Source organism: Aptenodytes patagonicus, chromosome 1 (assembly GCF_965638725.1).
Source record: "Aptenodytes patagonicus chromosome 1, bAptPat1.pri.cur, whole genome shotgun sequence".
Lineage (NCBI taxonomy): Eukaryota > Metazoa > Chordata > Aves > Sphenisciformes > Spheniscidae > Aptenodytes > Aptenodytes patagonicus.
In genome coordinates this window covers 54,520,726-54,545,366 of record NC_134949.1, presented here as the reverse complement: position 1 = coordinate 54,545,366, position 24,641 = coordinate 54,520,726, and the positions used below count along the sequence as shown (strand labels likewise).

At 45.2% G+C, this 24,641-nt stretch overlaps 2 protein-coding genes across 2 annotated transcripts in view; one reads left to right on the top strand and one right to left on the bottom strand.

Annotated features, from left to right (window-relative positions):
• Positions 1 to 194: 194 nt before the first annotated feature.
• On the top strand, positions 195 to 6,495 carry ARL1 (ARF like GTPase 1). The gene is made up of 6 exons (XM_076335520.1): positions 195 to 299; positions 2,268 to 2,405; positions 3,811 to 3,892; positions 4,904 to 5,015; positions 5,732 to 5,910; positions 6,111 to 6,495. The coding sequence occupies exons 1-6, from the start codon at positions 296 to 298 to the stop codon at positions 6,139 to 6,141; spliced, it is 546 nt and encodes a 181-aa protein (XP_076191635.1). The 5' UTR covers positions 195 to 295; the 3' UTR covers positions 6,142 to 6,495.
• Positions 6,496 to 6,947: 452 nt separating this feature from the next.
• The window catches only part of UTP20 (UTP20 small subunit processome component), a 67,369-nt gene continuing 49,675 nt past the window's right edge, over positions 6,948 to 24,641 (bottom strand). Inside the window, exons 45-62 of the mRNA XM_076335509.1 lie at positions 23,947 to 24,114; positions 23,064 to 23,230; positions 21,996 to 22,137; positions 21,588 to 21,704; positions 20,580 to 20,750; positions 19,656 to 19,784; positions 19,041 to 19,151; positions 18,213 to 18,292; positions 17,419 to 17,488; positions 16,191 to 16,373; positions 15,115 to 15,246; positions 13,522 to 13,654; positions 12,140 to 12,339; positions 11,714 to 11,785; positions 10,672 to 10,944; positions 9,824 to 9,950; positions 7,741 to 7,886; positions 6,948 to 7,366 (exon numbers count right to left, since the gene is read on the bottom strand). Coding sequence (XP_076191624.1) covers positions 7,211 to 7,366; positions 7,741 to 7,886; positions 9,824 to 9,950; positions 10,672 to 10,944; positions 11,714 to 11,785; positions 12,140 to 12,339; positions 13,522 to 13,654; positions 15,115 to 15,246; positions 16,191 to 16,373; positions 17,419 to 17,488; positions 18,213 to 18,292; positions 19,041 to 19,151; positions 19,656 to 19,784; positions 20,580 to 20,750; positions 21,588 to 21,704; positions 21,996 to 22,137; positions 23,064 to 23,230; positions 23,947 to 24,114 — 2,577 coding nt within the window. The 3' untranslated portion in view covers positions 6,948 to 7,210. The remainder of the gene's footprint in view (positions 7,367 to 7,740; positions 7,887 to 9,823; positions 9,951 to 10,671; positions 10,945 to 11,713; positions 11,786 to 12,139; positions 12,340 to 13,521; positions 13,655 to 15,114; positions 15,247 to 16,190; positions 16,374 to 17,418; positions 17,489 to 18,212; positions 18,293 to 19,040; positions 19,152 to 19,655; positions 19,785 to 20,579; positions 20,751 to 21,587; positions 21,705 to 21,995; positions 22,138 to 23,063; positions 23,231 to 23,946; positions 24,115 to 24,641) is intronic.

Genomic DNA, 24,641 nt, shown 5'->3' with positions numbered 1-24,641 from the left:
TTTTGTCTTTTAAATCCTTCCTCCCTTTCTCCTTCCCGCCCGGGTGTATCCGCGCAGGGAGGGCGAGGGGAGCCCCGCGCTCAGCCCTTCCCTTCCTCGCCGAGGGCGGGCGGGCGCCGTCCTGGCTGCGTGTCGAAACGGCGAGGCCGCGGGGGGGGCGGGGCGGGGAGCGCCTCGTTTACTCGCCGCGGCGTTCGACGTGGAGCCTGCGAACGGCGGCGCCTCGGCGGCGGCAGGGCCAGCGGAGCGGACCGGAGCGGGGCGGGGTGCCCGCGGCGCGGCGTAGCGGCTCGACATGGGTGAGGAGCGGGCGGCGGCCCCGGCGGCCTCAGCGCCTGGCACCGGCCCCCGCGGCGGGGCGGGGGGGAGGCGGCCGGGGCTGGCGCGAGGCGGTGGGCCCCGCCGCGCGGGCGCGGCGGCCCGCGGAGCGGCGCGAGGGGTCCTGTCCGTCGTCCCCCGCCCCCGGCGGCCTGTGGAGACGTGAGCGAGGGGGGGCTACGGGGCCGCGGGGCGGGCGGGAGCGGCGCCGCCGGGGCAGCCGACCGGATCGGTGTTGAACGAGGCAGGATGAGGGGGAGGGGACCGCTCCCTGACTGCCAGCTCTGCCCGTCGGCGGCGGCAAACCGAGCGTCGGGCACGGCCGGCCGCGAGGGCGGTTGCTGCCTACCTGCCTTCAGCCTGAGCTCGTAATACGGGCCGGGGCCGGCCGGCCTGGTCCCCGTGGGCGGCCGGGCTCCTCGCGCGGGTGCGGTCCTCCTGGGGCGCTGCTGCTGGAGTGCTCCGAGGCGGCGTTTTCAGCCGTTCGTTGTTACCTGCGCAGCGGCGACCCGTGTGAGCAGCGCGGCAGGTGTCTGCGTTTGGTCAAAGATCGTAATGCTTTTGTACTCCTGAGACTTGTTTAAATTAAACTCTGATTCACGTACGTAATGGGTTGCTAATAAGGAATTAATTATGAAAAGAGGTTTTGTAGAATAGTAAACAAAGTAGAGGGAATAGTAAGAGGCCCTGAATCTAGGGGTTAAGTGATCCTTAGGCCTCCATGGATCACATAATATCCTTCTACTTGAAATGTTTCTATCGAAATACCTTTTGCAGCTCAGTTCTGGTAGGGTTATCTGCCTGTCGCGCAGTAAACAGTGCCTTGAGCAGCGCTATGCAAACTGGCAACAGGCGGTCCCTTACACCTTCTCTTTGTTTTCCAGGTCTGTAGTGTGCATGGCTTCTGTGATGGGAGGGGCTTAGAAGAAGTGAAGCAACCTGTTATCAGTTTGAATTCCTTCTTATGCATAAGCATGCAGCTCATTGCTCCCTCCTTTCCCTGGAAAGGCATCACAGATGCCTAGAAAGGCAAACACCGGGAATAATTTTTATCGAAACCTCTTCCAATAAGATTTTGGTTGCAAATCTTCTCTAATTTGTCTCTTCTCTGATATATTTATCAAATGTGATTCTAGCTTGTTTGGTGTTTCATTACCTTTTACAGGGTTTAGGAGGATTTACAAAGTTATTATTTAGTATTAGATATACTTGTTATAAAAATCATTGGAAAAAATGTCATTGTTACTGGCTTTTAGAACATTAGTATTCTTTCTACACTTAAACATCTAATAGGCACAAATCAGATATTAGTCTGGCCACAAGTACTCTTACGTGTGTTTAAAGAATAAATGAGATGTTGGGGCAAGCCAGTTTTGGAAAAAAGAAAAAAAGAAGGAGAAAAAAGGGGGCATTTAAAGTCAGCTCCTAGACTTCTCTGTAGCATTACACTTAATTTAGTGCAGCTTCATTGTTTGTAACGGACTGTGATTTAACACGTACCTACTGATTTATACTTCATTTTAAGAAAAAAGAAGTGGCCGGTCCTGTGGGAGGCCATAAACACTAGAAAGAATGTTTTCAGGCTTCATCATGTCCTTGTATAGTCTCTTGCATTGAAAAGATAGTCCAATACAAACAAAAAAGAAGTTGGCTCAGATTTTGGCAAATGAGAGAAAAGGAAAAAAAATCCTAACCACAATGAGGAAGCTTGATGCTGCTGCAATGTGATTTTGCTGGATTGAGCTACCATAAAATAGCAGCATAAAACCAGGGAAATACAACGCGGTTCAGCTCACAGGTATCTGGGTGACACCCTGAAGTTGTCTATTTTCACTGGAGAAAAGAAACATAGTGTTGATCAGTAAGAAATGAGGTCGATCTGTCTGCCTTTCCATATCCGTCATATTCCTAGCCGACATTGAAACATCTTTCTGTTCTGGTTTTTGTAGGGGGCTTTTTCTCCACCATCTTTTCCAGTTTGTTTGGAACTCGAGAGATGAGGATTCTCATCCTGGGACTGGACGGAGCAGGAAAAACAACCATCCTCTACAGGTTACAAGTTGGAGAAGTTGTTACCACCATTCCGAGTGAGTGATCAGTCCCTTAGTGAAAATAGCCCATTTGCCTGTAGCTCTAACATGTAAGCTTTGTCAGCTGAACTTGCTACACGTTTCCTTCGTAAACAAAAGGACCTCACGTTGTGGGAGCCTTGCACGGTTGTATTTAAGAACTCTCTTGCATAACGGTATTACAGTGTGCTATAGAAGTACTACATAAATGAATATTTTATGCTGCCCTGCTGAATGCAAAAAGTATTTGACCTTAAGATTGTTACCATGAATTGGCAGGCTTTTCTTGATAGGTAAATGTTCAGTAAATGGTAACTGTTGACTGTGTAAGTCTTTTGTCTCCAAATATAGCTATAATGCGAATGCTAGAGATCATTATTATTGTACAAAAAAAATTTTACATAGGATGGTGTCAGTGAATCGTACCTATCTAATTTCTTTTTTTTTGACAAGGGTCTTCAGTTATATAAACACTTCTGGTTAACACAGAGAAGAAGAAGAAATCAGATGGTTTAACTTTACATTATGTAGAAAGTTTAACAAAACTCAATGTGAGATCTCATGGAAGGAGATTACGCTTATTTAAAAAAATGTAACTGGTTTCACCAATTGTCTTAGCATTCGTGCAGCCATACCCACCTATTACAAACACCCAGACGCGTGTGCCGAAGTGGTCTGGCTAGGATCACTCTGTGTAACGTGAAGGACAAGGGATGCTTGGCTTTTAAGTCCCTGTCACGTCTCTTGGGTTCCTCCTGAATGGCCACGATAAACTGCCTTTGGCCAGGTCTTTTTTAACTTTTAGAAGCCAGCAGTTTACTATGCCATAATCTTTTTACCCTAGGGTTTTGCTTATTTCAGCCTCCATAAACTTCAGGCAGTCTGCGTCCATTGTTCACTTCCCTGTGTTGTGTTTCTCTGGGCTGGCAGGAAAAGGAAGGACATACGTGATACGCTGTAACCATATTGCCATCTTCCGGATACCACAGTGTCAAGTCTTCTGCTGAGAAGTTGGTTCTGCTGTGGTCTTACGAGAGCGCAGATCCGGTGTTGACACGAAAGACACGTTCCTTAGTGTTTTATTGCTGTCAGTTGTGTACTTGGTTATCAAAACAGGCCATTCCTTTAACCCCTTGCTCTGTTTCTTTTGGTGATTTCAGGCACGCTTCCGTTCGTTTTTAACCATACTACCATTTGTTACAAATCTCTACAATGCGTTTTTATTGTTCAAAGAAAAAAATGACTGCATTATTTTGAGCCATAAATATTTGTTGGGGTAACAACTTCGCAAAGGGCATGAACTTCATTATGTAGATACTGAGAATTTTCAGGCCTGAAAATTTTAAACTAAGTAAGTGCTGTAATGTTCTTCAGAAAAATAAAGAAAAATCGCCAACAGTGAAATTGTTTAACTTTGTTTCAGCCATTGGCTTCAATGTTGAGACAGTGACGTACAAGAACCTGAAATTTCAAGTTTGGGACTTGGGAGGACAGACAAGCATAAGGTAATAGATCTCTTAAAATCAAAAGATATAATTAAATTTCTCTAAAAAGTGCTAAGTTCTTGGAATTCTCATAGCTGGCACATCTGAAAATTGGTTCTTTGAAGTTTTAAAAACAGCCTGTCGTCAGGAGAGCACTTTCATCTAACTGAATTCAGTTAGTGGAACCTGTTTTGGACTACAGATTGGAAAGAAGCAAGTGAATGTTTTCGCTTGTCTACAGTTTTGCTTTGAAAAACAAGTTTACTTGTGTATTAGGCAATTGTGTAGCATTCTGAGAAAGAGGGAAGTGAGTGATGTAAACCCAAAAAGATATTTAAATATTCTTAAGAATGCAAAGCTAGGAAGTTGAATTTAGGTGTAGATGATAGGGGTTTTTTAGCAAGCTTTACAAGTTTTGTAATGAGTCATTATATGCATAATTGTAGTGATCTCTTCAGTAGGCCTGTATGGTCTTTTTGTGATTCCTTTTTGAACGCTAGGTAGTAAGGTGCAGTGTAGTCAGTTGGTAACTGGTACTAACTGCACTAAGGTACAAGTTCCTTCCCTTTTTAGTTTCAGTAAGATAATTCTGAAAAAGGTGGTTTGCTTTGATCCTTGTTAATTACTTGCCTGTATGAATTAGTCATTTAAGATTTCTCTGTTTATCCTTCTTTGGTGACCATTATGATTTTCTATGGCAGAAGCTTGTGTGTGTTAAACTTTCTTTGCTTCCCTGTCCCTCAGTTATGGACCTGATGTCCTGCAGGCTGATTCCCAAATAAATCTGTCCACAACACTTCTGTCCTTTCCCTGTTTTCAAGCTGCTCTCTCTCTCTCTCTCTCTTCCCCCCCCCCCCCGCTATTGAGAGTATTTGTACTGTCTGTTCCTTTTTGTAGCCTCTACTTGCTTCCTGGGGCCTTTCTCCCCAGAGACAGCTTTATTTCCTCTGGGTAATCTGGTTTTTATTATCTGGCTAAAAAGCACTGCTAAAAGTGCAAATTATGTGACTGGAACTTATCTTTCTTCTGCAGGCCATATTGGCGGTGTTACTATTCAAATACAGATGCAGTCATTTATGTAGTGGACAGCTGTGATCGAGACAGAATTGGCACTTCAAAATCAGAGCTTGTTGCTATGTTAGAGGTAAGAAAACAAGGATGACAATCGTGTCAGTAGAACAGAAATCGAGAAATTAAAACCTTTTTTTGGAGCGAATGTGAAATTTGATTCAGTGAACCAAGTGAAGCTCAACTTCACTTGTGAAACTTCAGCCCTCAGAATAGGCCCGTGCAGCACTTCTGACTGAAAAGCACTGAATACGCTGCAGGTATTTCAGAGTTTTGTGCAGCGCTGTCTGGGCAGTAAGTTAGTTACATGTAGCCTTTCGGTGATACGAAAATTTATCTGTCTGCAAGGACAGCCGCTCGGTACTTCAGTGGTGGCAAAAGCAGGCCCTGAAGGATTAACAGTAATTAGTATCCTACTGTGTTTTGAAGCTGAAGAACGTATGTAGAACAGGGTAATACGAGTAAGAAGGCAAGTTGAGCAAAACTTCATCCCCCCCCCCCCCCAAATTTCTGCAAGGTCTTTGATATGCCTTGTTAAATCCAACTACCAGCTTGTTTCATAATGTAACAGGCATAACCGGCCATGTTTTGAAATTGTTCCTATGTGGTATCATGCTGGAATTGAAAGTAAATACCATTCTTTCACTGAAGAATTTTATAAAGAACAAAAATCAGCAAACTGAAAAACATCATGAGAGCTGCTGAAGTTTCTTTCCATTCTATGGGTTTTCTCTGCTTAAATAAATTCAGTAAAAGTATCTGCAACAACTTGCATGATTCCCCCTTTTTTAGGAAGAAGAGTTAAAGAAAGCCATTTTGGTGGTGTTTGCAAATAAGCAGGACATGGAACAGGCCATGACTCCCACAGAAATGGCAAACGCACTTGGCTTACCGGCTTTGAAGGACCGAAAATGGCAGATATTCAAAACTTCTGCAACTAAAGGCACAGGGCTTGATGAAGCAATGGAATGGTGAGTAACAGTCTAAATCACGCTAGCTTCATTAGAAAAATATCTTTTACCTTTTTTTTTTTTGAAGACTGGATCTGTGGAAAGGCTGTCTGACGTAAGAGACAAGAGTCCACATTAGAAGAAAAGAGTAGCTTCCTCCTGAAAGTATTTCAACATCATTGAAATGACTTTTCAGTAAACTGACTTAACCTTTTTCCTAGGTTGGTGGAGGCCTTGAAGAGCAGGCAGTGATACTGAGCTGACCATTGCAAAGAAGCTTCAGCTCTATCCAGCATCCCTCTTTCTGCAGTCAAGAATTTTCAGGCCACAAATACTTGTAAATAGGATGGATTTGAGTTCGACTCCTGTAACGTGGGTCCCTCTTGAATTGTAAAACTGAACCAAGTGAACGTCTGTGTACGTTTCAATATTCCATTTCTTTCTTTCTGTTTAAAGGATGTACTTACGTTAATTTGTATGAAAGTCTGTCTTAGGGGCTGGGAAAGGGTTTTTTTTGTCCAGCCCCCCCCTTGGTGGTTTTAAGTTTGAGTGGCTACTATATTCGTGTAATTAAAACACTAATAAAATCTGGAACTGTCAGCTGTACTCATAGGCGTGTTGCTTGCTAGAGGCTGCTGGCTTACAGAAGCAAGTCCAACTGCTGCCAGTTCTAACAGCCACGTAGCTGAACATTTAAAGACGTTTCCTTAAGCTGATGTTATTCAGAATCCTTCAGTGTAGATATGATGTTACAATAAAGTACAGCAACAGAGATAAATACTGTACCTCTAGCTGCTAATGTAGCATTGATTTTCTGAAAGGAAAATAAATGTCTTCAATAGCCACCTCCTGCCCTGATGGGCCAGGGCTGTAATTTGAATTTAACTTCCACCTTCGTCAGCTGTTATTCCCATACTCTCAGCTTAGCCAGAAGTGACAGTTATGTTGCTCAGTATAGCTGCAGAAACTGAAGACAAATCAAAGTCGGGAGGTGGATTGTTTTCTCTCCAAGAGCTAGGAGGTTCACGGGCATGAACGCAGTCATCACATAACCCCTCTTTTAAAAATGAAGTAAAATTTAATATAAAAAATCATGGTGGTTGTCCATTCAACTGTACATGCTCTGGTAAATATACAGGTTTGGAAAAAAATTTAAAAGCTTTTATTTAAGATCCTAGATGAAAAAAGGACATGAAAAAATATGAATAAATACAATTAAAATAATATGTAAATACTTTTTTTTTTTTAAAAAAAACAGTAATTAGTTCTTTAGCTTGAAATTACTTTTTATAAATTAATCGTCCAGGAAGGAAAAGCCTTTTCATTCCACCATTGCTAGATCTTTCAGAGCATGACTTCGAGGTCTCTTGGCCTTGTAGGTAGGGCGCAGGAATTCTATTTTTCTCTTCCTGGTTTCTGCTTTATTCTTATGTCTCTTCAGCTTCCTCCTTGCAGCAATGTCGGGGTTTGCTACAGTCTAGTGAAAAACAAGACATTTGTTTAGTTACAACTAACAACTGTCCCTGTAAACATCAGGTACTTCCTAAGAAACTGGTGACTGGTAAGACAACGCGTGGGTTTTCCTAGGCTCCTCCAAACTGGGGGTATTCCGGCTGCTCTGCCCAGGCTTACCGCTGCTCTGCAGGTAAGCGGGAAAGCACAGCATCGCTGTCAGCCAGAACCTGCCCGAGAGGCTGATCTTACACAGTTTCTTGTGAAGTTTCAGAAACAAAACAATGAAACTGTCCCAATTCAGGATGAAGTTCTTCCTCAAACTCACCTCCCTGGTCAGCTCTCAAGCCTTCAGAGAAACCCTATTTCTTTTTTCCAGAAGAGAAAGCAGAATCTTACCTGCAAAGCCCTCTGCTTTTTCCTCATCGCTCTCTTCTGATTGGCCTGTTTCTGCACAGACGAAAAGGCAAGCGAAAAAGTCTCCAGTCCAACTAACTTCTTGAGCAGTTCTATGATTTCTTGCGAAAGGTTCTTCAGTGTTGGATCTAATGAAACGAAATTAACTTGCTTAACCTTTTCAGCATACGGAATGAAAGCCAAGAGCCGAGTAAGGATTCCTCTTTCTTTACTAGAGGACAACTGTACTGATTCATCTTGCCCAATACACTGTAGAGACCAGAGCAAAGGCGCTTGTGGAATCTGCTGGTTCTTCACCAGCTTTCCCAGAGGACCCCAAGTGGCTCTTCACACAGGCAAACAAAAAAATAATGCTTCTGGAGAAGCAAAAAATTTTTTCAGAAGGATAATGGCATCCCAGAGGTTATTAAAAGTGCCACCAGGGCTCTTTTGAAATAGGCTTGGTTGGTAATAGAGATGATTCCAGCCTTGTCAGCCAGCATCTGTCCTGTGCGCGCAGTAAGGGCTCGCCTTAATGGTTAGGATCACTAGTTAGTTACAATGTGTTAACTACAATCACTGGAAAAAAAGCTACTGGGGAGGAAGGCTACAAAAGAGATGCTAAGGGAAAACTGAGAGCAGGGCAAATGTTCCCCTCAGTCTTCCAACAGATCCCTCTTCCAAGTGCTTGTATGGCCTCCAGAGAAGCTTGTGTAAGCTGCTTGCCTCCACAACATCCTTCAGTGACAAGTTCCCTGGGTCTACGCCCCCTATCATGTGAAAAACCATCTCTGCAGTTACTCTGAAAAATCATTTGAAGGCCCCTGGTTCTTGTGCTGGCAGAGAAAGCAAAAAGCTGATCTTTATCCACTCACGATACTGTCAATCTCTACCATATCTTTTCCAAGTCTCTTACTTGCTTAGCTAAGAAAAAATGGTAGCCAAGGCAGCTGTTCCTTACCTAGAACACTGTTACTGACCTCCCCCAAGTTTTTTCAGTTCTTTTGTATCCTTTGAGATGTGGGGACCCAGTGCTGAACACTGAATTTTCATGGCATATACAAACCGCAGATTTACAGTAAGAGAACTCTTTCGGTTTGTTGCCTGTTCTTTCCCTGACACCGGATTTTGCTTGACTTAACACATTTTCATGAACTATCTAAACACCAGTGTCTTGTTCTTAAGCCAAGAGTCTCTTGTGTTAAATGGGAAGTTGGTTTGTCTTTCCCCCACCCGGCATGACTTAAGATCTTTTAAACAAACATGAATCTCCAGGGAGAAACAAGCGTTGCTGCTCAGGTAGTATCTAGCAGGTCAGAGTGACCTGGACTCATTCAGGAGGAAGGGAGACGTTCTGTGCACAGTTTAATAGGTGCACACCTGCCTGCACACACCGTGTGCTGCATTCCCCTAGCAGACAGCTCTCTTCCCCTGCCTGCAAAGGTTACTTTCTTTCAGCCACTGTGCACACGTGGCACACATTAAAGGTCATTTTCTCTATTTCAAAAGGGGGAGCTTGGGGAAAACATCAAGCAATCGCCAAACTGGCAATTCCAACTTGTACAGTCCCTTGCTCTACAGTAACACAAGCTGCCCCTGTTTTACATTAAAACTGAAACGTGCTTTTAACCATAGGGCATGGATCTTCATGCCCCTAAGCCTCACAGCAGATCTAACATGGCAATTCAAAAAGAACGGCACGTAGCAACAGCCTTGTTCTGGCTTCCTTAACACCCACACTCTGTTCCTCTCCTGAGCAAGGACTCCATGAGTCTTGCCACCATGAGTCCACCCTTCATTACTACACTTTTTCTGCTACATCACATGCTCAAGCTTTACTCACTTGTATGTAGGAGCCTGCCTAACGTTAGTCCAGTCTTTTTTCTTTGTCAACATGTAGATTTTTGTTCCAGCTGTCAAACACTTTCCTCCTTTCCTGGTATTTTGGTTAGACTGCAAGTAGGTGAAATTCACCGATTATGGCATCTATGCCTCAACAGACAAAAGGAGTGACAGGCGGTGTTTGTGCCAAGGCACAGCTCCGACACACACACCTCTGCTAGTCTTTGTGAGGGAAATCACTTACCTTGCTCTGCATAGGTGCTGTTCAGCTCCCTGTACAGAGGAGTGAGAATTGTTGGAAGGTACGGCTTGATCCTGTCTTTCCCCAGATCCACCGAGATTGCTCCCAGGAACTTAAAGATGCAGCTTCTCTGAAAATGAGTATTTGGGACACGAAGTAAGGAAGGTTGGAAGGCAACTGCCGAACTGAACTGCTGCAAGAGGGCTGTGCATCACCGTTCAGCGTACAAGGCTCTGTTTCAGACACGCTAGTCAGAAACTCACTGCTGTTACAAGGTCTTAACTGCAGCCAAGTACAGCCTTTAGATGAGACACAACCTCATGGGATCTGTCAATGTGTGAGCTGTGACTTCACCAGGTCAGCAGCTGGTAACACTTTGAACGACAGGCTTGTTCTCACTGTCCTGAGGCAGCTGAAGACATGAAAGCTCAGCCTCTGTAACTCCACACCACGGGGAACCACAGTGCTTTTCCTGAAGCTCTCCCACACCCTCCCCTTCTCCTAGCAAGTAACTCCACACTGCCATTCCCCCACCCGCATAAACCTAGCACTCTTGGGCTTTCAAAGGCAGTGCTCTGCCTCCTTCAGTTTTGTGCCTTTGGCCTTCCCACCCTCCCACCACCCCACACGAGGGCTGGAAGCAACAGCAAGGAGAAGCAGACTGGCACAAGCCTTTCCTAAGAATCCCTAACTGAAATGCTTGCTGTTTCTTTGGCACCTACTAATCCTCGCTTCAGCACCAGCTCCCAGCACCCTCTACAGCTGGTCCCCTGGAAGCAAAGAGCCAGAGCAACACTCTCCTGTGCAAGTGCCTACCACATCAAAAGCAGTTGGTCTAACCCTGTTCCTACCTTTAAAGGGACCTTAGGGGAATATGCTGCTTCTCGCTTTGCCATGAGAGAGAGCTTCTTCATTAACCATAGCAACGTGGCTGGCTGGCCTCTCTCTTCAGTGTCCTCTCTTCCTCCCTCTCCTTGAGCAGAAATGTCTCTCTCTTCCTCATCTTCTGAGGCCTCCTGCCCTTCCACTTCACAGCCAAGTTCTCCTTCGGCCTCTTTACCTTCTTCTAAGGCAGGGGCTAGCAAGTAAACAACTTTTGCCACAAAAAGCAAATTCTTTATTACCTGAAGTGTAAAAACAGAGTAGTCAGTCACTGTGGGTTCCCCCAGTGTCAGCACCAGCAGTGCCCAGGGTATGCAAGAGCCAATGCTAGATCTGAAAGAAGAACTGGCCAACCCAGGAGGCTGTAATGGGTTCACCACCTGCATGTTGCTCCTAACAGGAAGGCCCACCTCCATATCCTCCTGCAGTTTGGGAGAGTCTTTCCCCACAAGCTACTGTGCCTTTTGGGCTCCAGCACTTCCTGAGGCAGGGCTGTTCCTTTTGTCTTCACCTCTGGCAGCCCCTGGCCCCTCCACAAGGAAATCTCTGACCAGGTTCACAGTGGAGTCAGACCTTCAAGCAACAGCATAAAGCTGGACTAAACACTCCCACCAGACAGCCAGGGCTCCAGTGCAGCTGCAGGGAACCAGCACCAGAAATCTGGATCCCTGCTCCAGGATGTGGTTGCCCAACCTGCTCCAGTCTGGGCTGCAGAGCCAGACTCTCCTGATGGAGGGCCGGACAGAAGGGACCCCAGTCCTACCCTGCATGGTGCCTCCCCTTTCTGTCCCTGCCACCCCTCAGCCCTTCCAGCAGGCTGACACCACAAGGGGGACTTTTCTGGGCCTCTCTGCGACACACACCCACTCAGATGCCCTTGCACTGTGTATTTGTGCTGAGCCACCACCACCAGCCAGCAGCGCTGCTGTCCTGACTAGGACATAACACTCCCTCATGGGCCAGGGCGTGCTCTGTGCCCTCCTGCAGCCCCAGACCTGCTCCTGCTCTTACCTGCTCTCCCAGAGACAGGTCCAGGAACTTGGACTGCAGCTGATGGCAGAATGCAAACACAAGTTCCTTCATCTGGGGAGAGGAAAAAGGAGAAGGGAATTACTCCATGAAAGGGAGCCAGTAGCAGAAACTCAAAGCAGCAGTCACCAGAGGTGGTTCCCACGGGACACCAAGGGATCGGCTCAGCACAACCTCTGCCTGCATCTTGCAGCCTAGAGGGGAATCTTTGTGCTGCTGAGAATAAGATCCCACAGAAGCCCCCTCCCAGCAGCAGAGACACCTCCTCAAATGCTTTAAGTGATCAGGATTAGGCAGCTGACAAGCAACTAAAAGAGAAATGTGCATGCCAAACTATAACACTATTTTTATGTCCCAGCCAGGGAATGGGCATGGGCAGGGGGGAAGGAGTAGTACAGACATCATTACCTTTTTGTCCAGTTCAGCAGTCAAGAAGACTGTGGATGCAGACAGCTCTGCTGACGTCTTTTTCCTCTTTCCTGCCTTTCTTTCCCTCCACTTGTTGACAAGATCTTCTGGCTTGTAAGATGCAAACAACAAGCCAAAGATCTCAGTAGCTGTCAGCCAGACCCAGCTGTGAGGATACCACAGGTGAGACTGGACATGACCTGGGGGAAAGAAAACCTCTTTCAGCACAGGAGCTGGTCCAGTGAGAGCAGAAAAAGAACGAGGTCCCTCCAAGAATTACCACAGCACATGCTACAATAAAAAGGTGAAGGAAATGAACTGCTCAGAACATAATCAAAGACTTCCTAGCAACTCTATCCAGCCAAAGCAGAGAGCGGCAAAAAGCTACAGGTAGCCAAATGTCCCCACGGTGACCAGGCGTTCTTGATTGTACCCACAGCACTTCCAAACATCCAAAGATGGAGCCATTGCTGGAAAGTGATGGCAACCGGGCAGGAAAAGTGGGTACGGCACAAAAAGACACTTGCTCCTATCCTGGCTGACAAGTTATGTTTCTGCAGCAACTATGGTCCCCTCAGGGACTCAGTGCCACAGCTCATCTGCCCATGATGTCTGGGCACTGGCTGCTGTGAGACTCGGATGAGCTGGCCCTGCTGCAGATGGTCAGATTGAACCCCTGGATGGAGGCTGAGGATGCTTCAGAGAAGAGATGGAGTTGCCCTCTTGTCTCGCCTCTGTCCAAGCTGTGCATCACTAAGCAGTCCAGGATTTACAAGGGTTATCTCGTATCGCACTAAAGGCACCTGGCAGGCTGAACTCTTCGAAGACATTAACCAGCCAGACCCAAGGCCTTCTGATAGCAGCAAATGAAGGAATTAAAAACAAGGCAACAAAATGTAATAAGCCAGCCTGACATTGTACAATCTCGCTTGTAGGGAAATTGCTTGAATCAAATAACCTCCAGGCCTTAACAACCTGGCAGACACAGAGTATTTACAGCACTATTACCATGTGTCATCGCTTGCTGGCTGATTTGTATGATCTCATCAAGAAAATATCATCTTCCCAGAAGAACTGAACGTTTTCATCCAAGAGGATGCAATTATGGTCAAACATGCAATAGTTTGCAACTCTATGCTCCTAGGATAATAGAAAATACATCCCAGCAACTGAGACAGAGGGCGTGTTGTTTTCATCAACCATGTAACCTTTTCCATTAACATCTTCTCTTTCACTGCCCGGTAACTGCCACGTATTAGCATTCTGCAGCATGCAAACATTGTACGACAAAGTTCAGTTGTTTCTATTATGGTGTGAAAAACCACACAGCACACAAAGAATCTTCCTTGCATAACACAGCCGTAATAATTCTTGATACTTACCCCAGATATTGCTCACAACATCACTGTTCTTGGTTAACTGAATGAAGCGGCACTCCGTGATTAGCTTTGTTACCAGCACAAGAAAGCTGAATAGCAGCCTATCTGCAGCCTTCTCCTCCTCCTCTTCAGTTATCTAATAAAATCAGCAAGTCAAGAAAGATGCTTACGAGAACCTGAAGACAGTGCTTATTTACCCTACTAGATAAATTTCAGATCAGCCCTGCAAATAAACAGAAGACTGACTCGTACCCAATTCCCAAAATAAACAGAAGAGAAGCAACTCCCCTAAAGCATTTCCTCTGGAGACTGATCCTCTGCAGGAGAGATTATTACTACAATCATTCTTGGTTTTTTATACAGATGTTACTGTAACAAACTCTTAGGTTTCTAAATGCAAGCAATTACACACACAATGTATATCACTTATGTCTGTATATGTATTTGTGCACATTTGATTCTCATTGTTAGAGCCAAGTTGAGCTCAGATTTGCCTGTGTCACCTGGGAAGCCCCACGTTGTTATGACAACACTGTGTGCACGGTGTTTTACTAAATCACCTTCAGGTCCTCACCCTGCCTGCAATCACCAGCTGGCTTGATGTAACTAGTCAGTGCTTCGCCTACATGGTGCAGCACAGGGGATGATTACACTGAATTTCTCCTCACTGCAGGTATTTTATTTTCATCTCTTGTCAATTTACATATCCTGAGGCTCTTCTCTCTTGTTCAGCATGTTGCCCTTGCACATTAGTAACATACGTGGCCACTCCCCAGGCGCAGTGACTGGGATCCCTTTGGATTATCACATGCCAAGCAGAATTTGAGGCAGCCTTGTTATTCTGAGTTAATCACATGCACTAAAGAGATTTTCCGTAAAACAAAACCGTGGTCTGAAGTACAGGAAGGGAACTCCTTTGAAGACAGTCACAAGCAATGCACTTCTGACCTTCCACGCTTACACAAATCTCCGCAGCTAGCAGACACATTTCCAAGTTAAACGGATGTTGTCAGTGTGATCGTCAGGCTGTTTTCCAACTAAACAGATTTTAACCCATCCCAGTGCTACCCGTGCACCCTGCCATTCTCTCTGATGGTGGTTTTTATAACTCCACTTTAAACAAAGAAACAGAAGTCCCTCCTCTCCTGCCACCACAGGAAAGACCAGAAGCAGGGAAAGCTACCTTGACATATGTACTGCTACATGCTGTCAACCCACCAAGTCATACAGGTAAAATCCAAAAGCCTGAGACTCGAGGGCTGCCTCAAGAACCCCCCGTTCCACCCACAGAGATCTTGATAGAGGCTGGGGCAAGGAGCAACGTATCTGCTGGTTACACAGTATGGCTGCAGGCTCAGGCCAGGTGGCTTTGCAAAGTTCCTTTGCCCCTTGCACTGTAACGTGACATCAAATTTGGGCTTACAAAAATATGGTTCTAGGTCACTGAGGTCCCCTTCAGAACAAATGTATGTGTTTCGTGTCTTTCCTCAGTCTCAAACAGTAGGTCCAACAGTTAAATCTCTCCTACACTTCTTCCCTTTTTCCATTTTCTTAATTCTCTTTCCCCAAGTCTCACACATGGGAAAAATTACTTACGTCTTCAAATTTAATTGGGTTGATTTCTTTTTCAATCAAGGTGAGGACAGCTTCAAGCCGCCGTTCAAACATTACTCCCTCCACTTCAACAAACAAACCGCATGCCTGGGCAGCCAACCTCCTGTGTGACCTCTGCCAACAGAAAGAACACCCCTTGTTACTTCTTGATAATCAAATCCTGCAGCTCCCATGTGCAGGAGCTGGCAGCAATTCCTACTCTTGCCTATAGCAACAGCATCTTAAGAGAAGCTGGTTTTCAGAGTACTATTGAAAAAGGAGATGCTGCCAGCTGGGGACAAAAGCGCCTGGCAGCACAAGTTATCCCTGGAAACACACCCTAAAACTGAATGCCGAAAGGCCTTTTCCAGCCTGGTTCCCAGCTACAAAGCTCTGGGGGCTACTTTGCACTCTTTGATTCTTCACAATGCAACAGGCAGCTCACAGCTGTAAACCAGAACTGAACATATTAGAGATGAAAAAGATGAAGTGTTGAAGAACACTTACTCCAGTAGGGCAGAGGGACAGAACATGAGTCCTGTTTGAGAATAGCTAAACATCCAGGCACCTAGATCAAAATGTGAGGCCTGCAAGACTAGGTTTGCCACCCTCCAGCTGCTGGCAACAGACTGAAGCAAATCTAAGCTAAAGACAGCACGAAAAGCCAATTACTGAGATCAGAAGTTTTAAGGAATTTGCTCAAACCTTTAACCTGAGCAAAGACTACACTTGGTGAAATACCTGACCCAAAAGAGGAACTGTTAGAAAGCAGCGCAACGCAGCTGGGAAGCCTTTAGGCTGACCTACAGCAGCAGCAGTTCCCTACATTTGTGCAGCTATATGAAGCTGTATCATTTCTTCCTCTTCTTACTAGCAAGAGCTATGGTGCTGAGCACAGCTTTAAAGAGCTTTTATTCTAAGCCGATTCTTGCCCATACTCCTTTCCTAAAACTACTAAGTCAGGCATAACTGAACCCACCAATCCACCAGACCTGGTATTAGCAATCTCTCGCTTGCCTTAATCTTACTCAGCCCCCAAACAGAGTCCAGACCTGGTAAGTGAAAAGACCAAAGAATACCTTCTTGCTGTGAAACCACTCTGTGACCAGCGAAAACATCAGATCTTGCTTTTCATTGTTTATCTTACTGAGGAGAGATTTACACGTCAAAGCTGCCATCTTCTTGCATTTGGAAGAGTCATCATTTATCATCATCATACAAAGAGAGAGAAAAAACAGCCCGCAGTATTTGTGGAGGAGATCCTAGAAAGAAACAACCATTAGTCAACCACACATCCCCAAGGATCTTCTGGCATTTAAAGGGGAAAAGACGGGTATTTGTTGCACAGCATATAGGAACAACGTCAGCCCTGAGTGGGGTTCACGTCAAGGCAAATGAACTGAAAGGACGGGATGATCCAGTTGTTGGAGCACACAGGGAGTGTACAGCAGCCCCAGCCCTGCTCCGACTCTGACTTGCTAACATGTCCTTGGGACAGCAACACGACTGTCAAACCTTAAAGGGCATTTTCATGCCCAACTCTCACTGAAACAGCCTTAAGTCCCTCAGCACTGCAGCAATCAGCCCAAAGGTCCTTTTCTCAGAGATAGCAGCTCTTTGCTACTTTACAGACTTGCCAGGAACCAAGTTGAGATACTAAATCTAATCAGGTGGTGGTGAAGCACAGCTTACTGTGCAGAATTTCTTTTCCTTCCTCCCAAATTCTTGCTTGACTGCACTTTCTCAGTCTCCTGAATGCTCAGCCAAGCTCCAGCTGCCGAGCTTTAATGCAGCTTAGCATTTTGCATATGTTACCCTGCATAGATGCCTGGTTATTTTTTAGCTTTCATTTTGATCCACCCCACTGAGAAGCCCTCCCTCTCCAGTCAGGCCAACAAAACAGGTATGGTACATCACAAAGTTCAGTCCACAACGTCCCTCATGAATGTTGAAAAAACCCCACAATGAGCAAACTCTAGACTTCACTTTCTATTCATACCCCATTTCCTAAACTGGTTGTGTTTCTTCCTGGCATAAATCACCATCAAGTTTATCCAAACTCCAGCTGACAGAGCTTTATTTTACTTGCAGACTGAGCACATCAGATAAAGAAGTACTGCAGACTTTCCAGCATGCCATTTCTCTTCTGGAGCAAAGCCAGGTTCTTTGGAGATAAGAGAATGTTCTGCTCATGATAAGAGATAATAGGAACTACCAAGTGCTCCCAAAATAAACTGCTTTGAAAATGCTGTTACTGCAACCCGCAGTAACTGCTTGATTCTTGGAACACCAAGGGGTGCTTGTTACCTGTGGGAACATGTCAAGAAGGTACGCAATCATCTCCAGTGCAGATTCCCTTCCAGTTTCATACTCGTACCTGTGAGGAAATGATTAACGGTTAGGGCTGCGTTAATACTCTAGAATGTTGCTAACAATTTACAAGAATGGCCAATGCCAGAAATACACGCTGACAGGAATCTTTCTACAACAGCTACCAGACCTGGTCTGATACTTAGGAGAAGAGAAGCAACAGGCTCGTTGGCTCCATCTCCCAGTGAATGGGCACAGAGAGACAAACAGGCGAAAAAGGGCTCCAGCCAACTTAAGTCAGCACAGCCGCACTTGTACTACGGTGCTGGGGGACATGGTAAACTACTGTCACCTTGAGCAAGGGAGGGTCATGCTCAGAAGGAGATTTCAGGCACACTGCTCCTCCTGAATTGGTGCAGTTGATCTCAACTGTGCCTGCAACTGCAGTTGAGACCATTGCCATGGTACAGCAGTCACATAAATGCACCTTCCCTTATTCTTTCTGGATTTTCCAGTTCACCTGGTTCACAACCAGTGGAGCTGGTTAACAGCTAGGCAAACAACAGAACCTTTGCTTACAGAGAGATAAACAACTGTGAAATGGGGAAGAGAAAAAGGGTTTGCTTTATCAAACAGTCCATCTCTGAAAAAGGGAAGTGTTTTAGAGGTAGGAAAATCAAGACTTCAGCCACACCCTCCCCTCCTCACAAACAGCCCTTTAGGTGGCCACTAAAGTCATATTTAAGCAACAAGGTTCTGTTCTGACAGAAATGTTGGGAATATAAACTCACTCCAGTTGTGCGAGCATGAAATCCAAATTTGGTTTCAGCTTGTCACCAAGGGGGTAGTCCAGAATATATTTTAAGTAAATCTGGAAAGGAAAAACAAAAAACAACACAGAGATAAGTTACAAGAAACACTCGGCAAAGCTTGTAAAAAGGTTGTGAAGAAAATGGTGGGATGGAGCAGCAAATTTATGGGAATCATCCCTTTCTCCTGTGTGTGTAAGTTCCTGTTACACAAGGGGCCAACAACTGCTCTCAAGCTCCGTGCCTGGAACAGGATCTGCAGGCGTTTGACAACTGCCAGATCAGTCTTTGGAGTATTACTCTGAATTGTGCAGGCTTCTGTTAACAGAGATTCTGCATCCTTCAGAATTCATCCTGTAACTATGGAAATGCAAAATTTGGCTATGCACAGCTTCTGCTGCATCTGTATCCCAATGCTTGAAATGAAGCAACCAATTCTGTTTTTTGGTTGCTTTTAGCTCAGAAAGAAGGAGGAAGTCGTGGGAAGGAATCATGGATTTGTGGCAAATTCTCTTCTGCTGGGATTCAGAATAGGGCAAAGCTCTTAGTTACATAGGCCTAAAAGCCTCCAAAGGAGGGACTATGTCACTGCTGCTGAGCAGCTCTCTGAAGGTATGCCATGGCAAGCAGCCTCTCTATAGGCAAGCAGTCTGCAAAGAACTAAAGCCAGTCAGATAACTAAGGGAACAAGGATTAGTAAGAAGAAATGGGGTTAGGGGTTCAGCAGGGCTAAGGCAATGTCTGTGAGAGCTGGGACGGCCACACTAAGCCCTCTAGCTTGTTAGATGAGAGACTTCCCATTCTACCAACCTGCCTGCACTGGACTCGCACCGGCTCACTCTGACCCGTGATGGCCAGTTGGGCAACTTTCTGCAGCACATCATCAATTTCAGGGACAATCAGCTTCCTGGATAAAATAGCCTAAAAATGTGAAAGCACAACTGGAGTCATGTCATTTTGCTTGCACAGTGTGAGATGCAGTACTATAACCTGGGACTACACTGGTCTCAGGTGGTACATTAACACTGACTTTTCACATCTTCAAACATAGCCAGAGCAACTTAAAAAAAAAACAAAGGAAAAAAAAAAAAGGTGGCTTACAAATCCATATCTGTTTCTTTTGGAGGACACAGAATACCTGGTCTAATGATTAGGGATGTTGATTCTTTAGCAAAAACATCCTCAGACACAAATACATCCTCATATGCATGTGTATAAAACAGCCTCCTAAACAATTTTAAAGAGTGACTACAAGTCAAACAGGAAAGCTTTGCTGCTTTCCCCACCCCTCCCCCAACAGAGTGCCTTAACAGCATTCTTTGGCCTGTTCCTGATGTGAGATCACACAGCCTTTCACCAAGAGGCAGAATCACTGCCATTCCAGTGGCTCACAGAACCCATACACCTGCTGCACAGAAGAAATACCTTGAGAAGGCCAAAGGCAGTGGCTTGGCGTGATGAATCATAAATGTCTTCTTCAGCAAAGCCAAGCAACACTTGGAGCTGTTTGCTTGTTATCTGACTCTTTGCATTCTTCACAAGTATTGTTACACACTACAAAATCAAATTGCGCATTGTCAATACACATGCAGTGCCATAAAACATAAGTCCACACCAAAGCCTGACTGTTTATAACACTTAGGTTTGAAAAGACAAACTGCTACTCTGAAACATGCAGCTAACACTGTTCTCATCACACTTTGCTTTCAGCTGGCAATTCTGAGACAAAAACCAAACACAAACAAATACACGAATTCAGACTAATCCTTGAAATGAATGGGGATGCTCACAGACACGAACCATGATGCAGGAACACAGCCAGGAAGAGGGGAAAATTATTCTGGCACTGGCATTCAGCATGAATTACTCTTAACTTTCCCTTATGATCATAAAGCTGTAATTAATTCAGCAACGCATTTAGAAGACATCTACATGAAGACACTGCACACCGTAAGAGTAGTTATTACTACTATTAATTGCCTCCTTCCCTTGTCTCACTTCAGCTGCAAGGGTTTACTCCAGTTAATCATGTTAAAAGCAAGCTATTCAAGTACAAAACTGATGCCTCTCAAAAGACAGGGTGGTAACAAGATTCTATTATAAGGAAGAAAGAAGGCAAATATGCTTCTATAAAAACACTTCTTCAGATCCTAGCTGTGCATTTTTTGGGGGTAACTTTCTCTAAGTTTTCACTTGGGAAGGAATCAGCAAGATCACATTTCCCTCACTACCTTGTGATCTCCAGACTACCTCTCCAGGGACAGCTGCAGGAGGGATCTGCAGTTGGAAGAGTCTCATTCTACAAAGTTAATCGTAAAGTAGAAAAGAGCAGAGCTGGGTCTGACTTACTTTGAAACAGCTCACAACCAGGTGGAAATTCTGGCCTTTGGCTATTCCTGTCTTGGCAAATTCTTTCAGCAAGAGGAAAAGCTGCTTGATCAGTGGCTCCAGGTTCGTACCGACAGAAGGCAAAGGGAACTTTAAAATCCATACCAAGGACTGCAGAGCACCAGTTATCACCTGTAAGAAAGAGCCAAAGGACAGCAGGTGGGTACAATGACACCGACAGAACACTTTTCTCACTCTGTTACAGACACGGTCAGGCTATCTGCAACTGTGGTAAAAGGCAATTAGCTAACAAAATCAACCCCTTTCAAACCATTCATATGTAATACAAAGGGTTTCTCAGTTCTAAAAACACTATCTACCACTCCCTAATTCTCTAACTTTGATTTTACTAGGTAAAGACATTAATACCGTGCTGATTCAGCAGATGCCAGGAACTCTTTCTGAGGCAGAGATGCCTTCAAGGCATAGAAGTTGCTCTGCCAAAAACCCAGGTCACCTGAAAGCTCTGCTCCAGGTATCTGATAGCATATGAGGCATGCATTCCATTCCAGGGAAACTCAAGGTTTAACAGACTCCCTCTTAAGCTCACTCAAACCCAAAGCTGCCCTAAAAGGATGCTGTCTGTGGTGCTGGGAATAAAGACATCAGAGTTGGGTCAAAAGAAACCACAGTTGTGACAACATCAGCAGCCACAGGGCCTCATGAACCTCGTCATAGATAGTCTACGGAGTCTGCAAAGTCCTTGTACGAACATGCTCCAGGAGAACTTGTCTATACTTGAACCTGCAGCACTAGGGGCAGAGCATTCAGTCCTCTATCAGCCACAATCCTTCCTCCCCCTTGGGATATCATGTCCTCAAAACAACTTAACCTGCACACCTATGAAATCAGGTTTGAAAACTGGATGGTTTTTTCTTCTCTTGCAGATCAACTGCAAGATGACATTTGTGGGCAGGACCCTTCTTAGTAGAACAGACAGAATAGACAGACTCCAGCTCAGAACTGTACCTTGACATCCATAGATTTCAGGCAGCCTATAAGCAGCTGAACAAAAGGGTCTAACATTTCCAAAACATGCTCCTCAGAAGAATTTACTTTGGACCTCTTCAGGCTCATGTGCAGCAGCTGGCATAGAAAACACAGGACATTAATCTCAAAGTCAGGCTGGGACTCAAATAAGTAAGGTCCCACATTGTCTCAGGTTATAATAGAATTTATGCCATATCCCATTCAAATACCTGCAACAGTCTGAGCACTTTTTATAGCTCTCTAAGAGGCACGTTGCATGTTACCACATGCAAAATAAAGTTAAGGCTAGTGTCTGTGTTGTTAACACAATATATCCAGAATACCTTCCTTTGGATACTTTTAACAAAAATTTTGATTGCAAAGCTTTGTATCTGAGGAGATACTTACCCGAAGTCCTGAATCAACCAAGATATACGTGTTAGTCCTGCTGCTGACACGTGCTTTCTGCCCTCCTCTTGTGGGAGTGGGTTGGAGCAGCAGGCAGCTCTCTGGTTGCAGCCGAGGATCTGGAGGAGGGGCAACTTTTTTTCTGAAAAGCAATGTATGGCAAAGGAGAATATTCAGATTTCAACCCTCTACACAAGAAGCTCGCTGTTGGGAGTGAAGAGAGCTGGACTGTGCTCAGCTGCTACCCACATAGCAAGCAAAACCAGCCAGAACACAATGAAATAAACTTGAGAGCAGCATGACAGACAGGACTCTCAGACTTGAGAACGATATCACTATTACAGAGATAACAAATGCACACTGATTTGCATAACATCCCCACTTTTTTCTTCATAGTGGACAAACTTTGGTAGTTCCTTCAAGCAAATATACCTCCCGCCACTGCCCACTGCACTTCATTTACTGATATTTACTTCAATTTCTGATGGCTTATAAAAACTGCTCCAAGAAGTCTGCAAACAGCTGTCAGATCCTAGAGCAAGCCAGCCTACATTACATAGGAAATGCAAGACACCCAGACCCAGCTCTCAGCAGTGACACCACCAGATGGAGAGGAAATCTGATGGTTCTCCCTGACTTCTGCACCAGCACCAAAGTGATAAAGTGACAGCCCACAGCTTCTCTTGTTCCTGACCCCATGAAAATGTCCAGGACCCCAAACATCTCTTACATGGCAGTTTGTAGCTCGCTTCTAAACACTGCCCCTCGTCCCTTCATCCAAACACCCAAATGCATATACCAGCTTACCAGATGGTGAAAAAGCCTTACTGAAGGCCCTGAGCACTTGCAAGAGTAGACTCCCGTGAGTTCAGCAAGTGCTCACTCCCATTTCCAAGCTTTCTCCTTGCCCTCTGACTGCCCAAATAATTCATTTACATTGAAAACAAAAGGCAAATGAAAGCAAGGAAATCCCTCATACATTTGATCGGTTAGATTTGAGAGCTGCCATTTCTGCAAGCAAACCTCCCAACCGTTAACAGACCATCTGGATAACATCTCGGAACTCACTTGGCCTTCTCAGTGAGCAGAGGCAAGTTTTCACTGATGAGACCATGACTGAGGAGGAGGAGGGATTCTGCATTCATGTCTGAATTGAAGATCAGCCCTGCCATGATGTGACGCAGCGCCTCATGCACCTTCCGGACTATCTTCAAGCTTGTGGTGCTCTCCAGAATCTGCAAAGGCACAACCATGAGAGTCAGGAGGGCAACATGACGGCAATGATCTGCCACCTGTATTCAGAAATAATGGGAAAAGCCAGACAAATTCCTCCCTCATCACCTGCTGCCTTAAGTCCCCAGCTCTCTACATGGACGGCATCCCATCGCCTCAGCTCTGCCCCAACATCCCTCCCTTTCTCTCCAGCCTCTTCTCAGACTCCAGCCAGTTCACCTATCACCACCAGGACACTCCAGAGCTCATAAGCAAACCAGGGCTCCATTTCTGCATGAGCTTGCACTCTACTCAAAAAAGATGCATCTCTGAAAAAGCAATTATTGCACATGGACAGAGCCTGAACACATTTTGGTGACATTTCCTTCATGCACAAAAGATCAAACCACAGAGCAGCCTTGCAGGACTTTGGAGCTCCAGAGTAAATGGTATTAACAAGAGTTGGCAGAGGGAGAGGGCATGGAGAACTCATAGTGGGATGTTTCCTCTCTAGCAGGAGGAAACTTCTCAGAACACCATTTCCTGCCCTGGACTGTCAATAGCAAAGTCTCATTTTATGAGCTGGGTGCATACTGCCTTCCAAACGAAAAATGGGAAGCCAAAGTGGGATTATATAGGAAACGTCACAGTAGCCACCTGAAGGCTCTAGAGTTTCTTTTAGACCATACAGAACCGAGAGTGCCCAGAGTTAAGAAAGACTCTGGCTGACTTTTCTTACCTCTTTCAGTGGCAGAATAAGTTTCATCACCTGGCCCTTTCCTATGAACTTTCCAAGAATTTCATAGGAATCGTAACTCTTGTTCTTGCGTGCTTCCATGACCTTGGAGACAATTCCCTTCACTTCCTTCTCTTCAGCTACATTCCCAAACAACTCTTGGTTGAAGATCTTTGGAAATCAGGCAAGAGAAGTGAATGAGGGAGGCAGAAAAGCAGAGCCAGATTCCTCCAGTAGCAGCAGAACAACACTATTTTTCCTCACTCACAGAAAAAACAATTCTCCAGGTTTCCCACAAATCATGTCTACCTTTCCTTTGTCAACATAAAACACCCCAGTTTGAGCACCCCAGATGATGAAGCTGTTCTCACACCCCTCTGTGGTGTTGTGATACAAGGAGTGGGACTGCAGTCAGACCAAGACATCCAAATATACTCCATCTGGGTGGCCAGCTGAGCTCCTGGGCTCCCTGGACCGCATTGACTAGAGGTCTGTTGACTTGCTTAGCCATTTAGTGTACAGGGAAACATAGTTAGGTATCTTAATCTTAAATCCATTCCCTTTCAGGATGCAGGGCTCAGGATACAGTCCCAGAGATACTTTGCTACTCTACAAGGGGTCTGCTGATGCCTCAGTAGAAAACAGTCTCCCCGCTTTGCAGTACACACACACAATCATCCCTGTTTGCCACCAAGTCC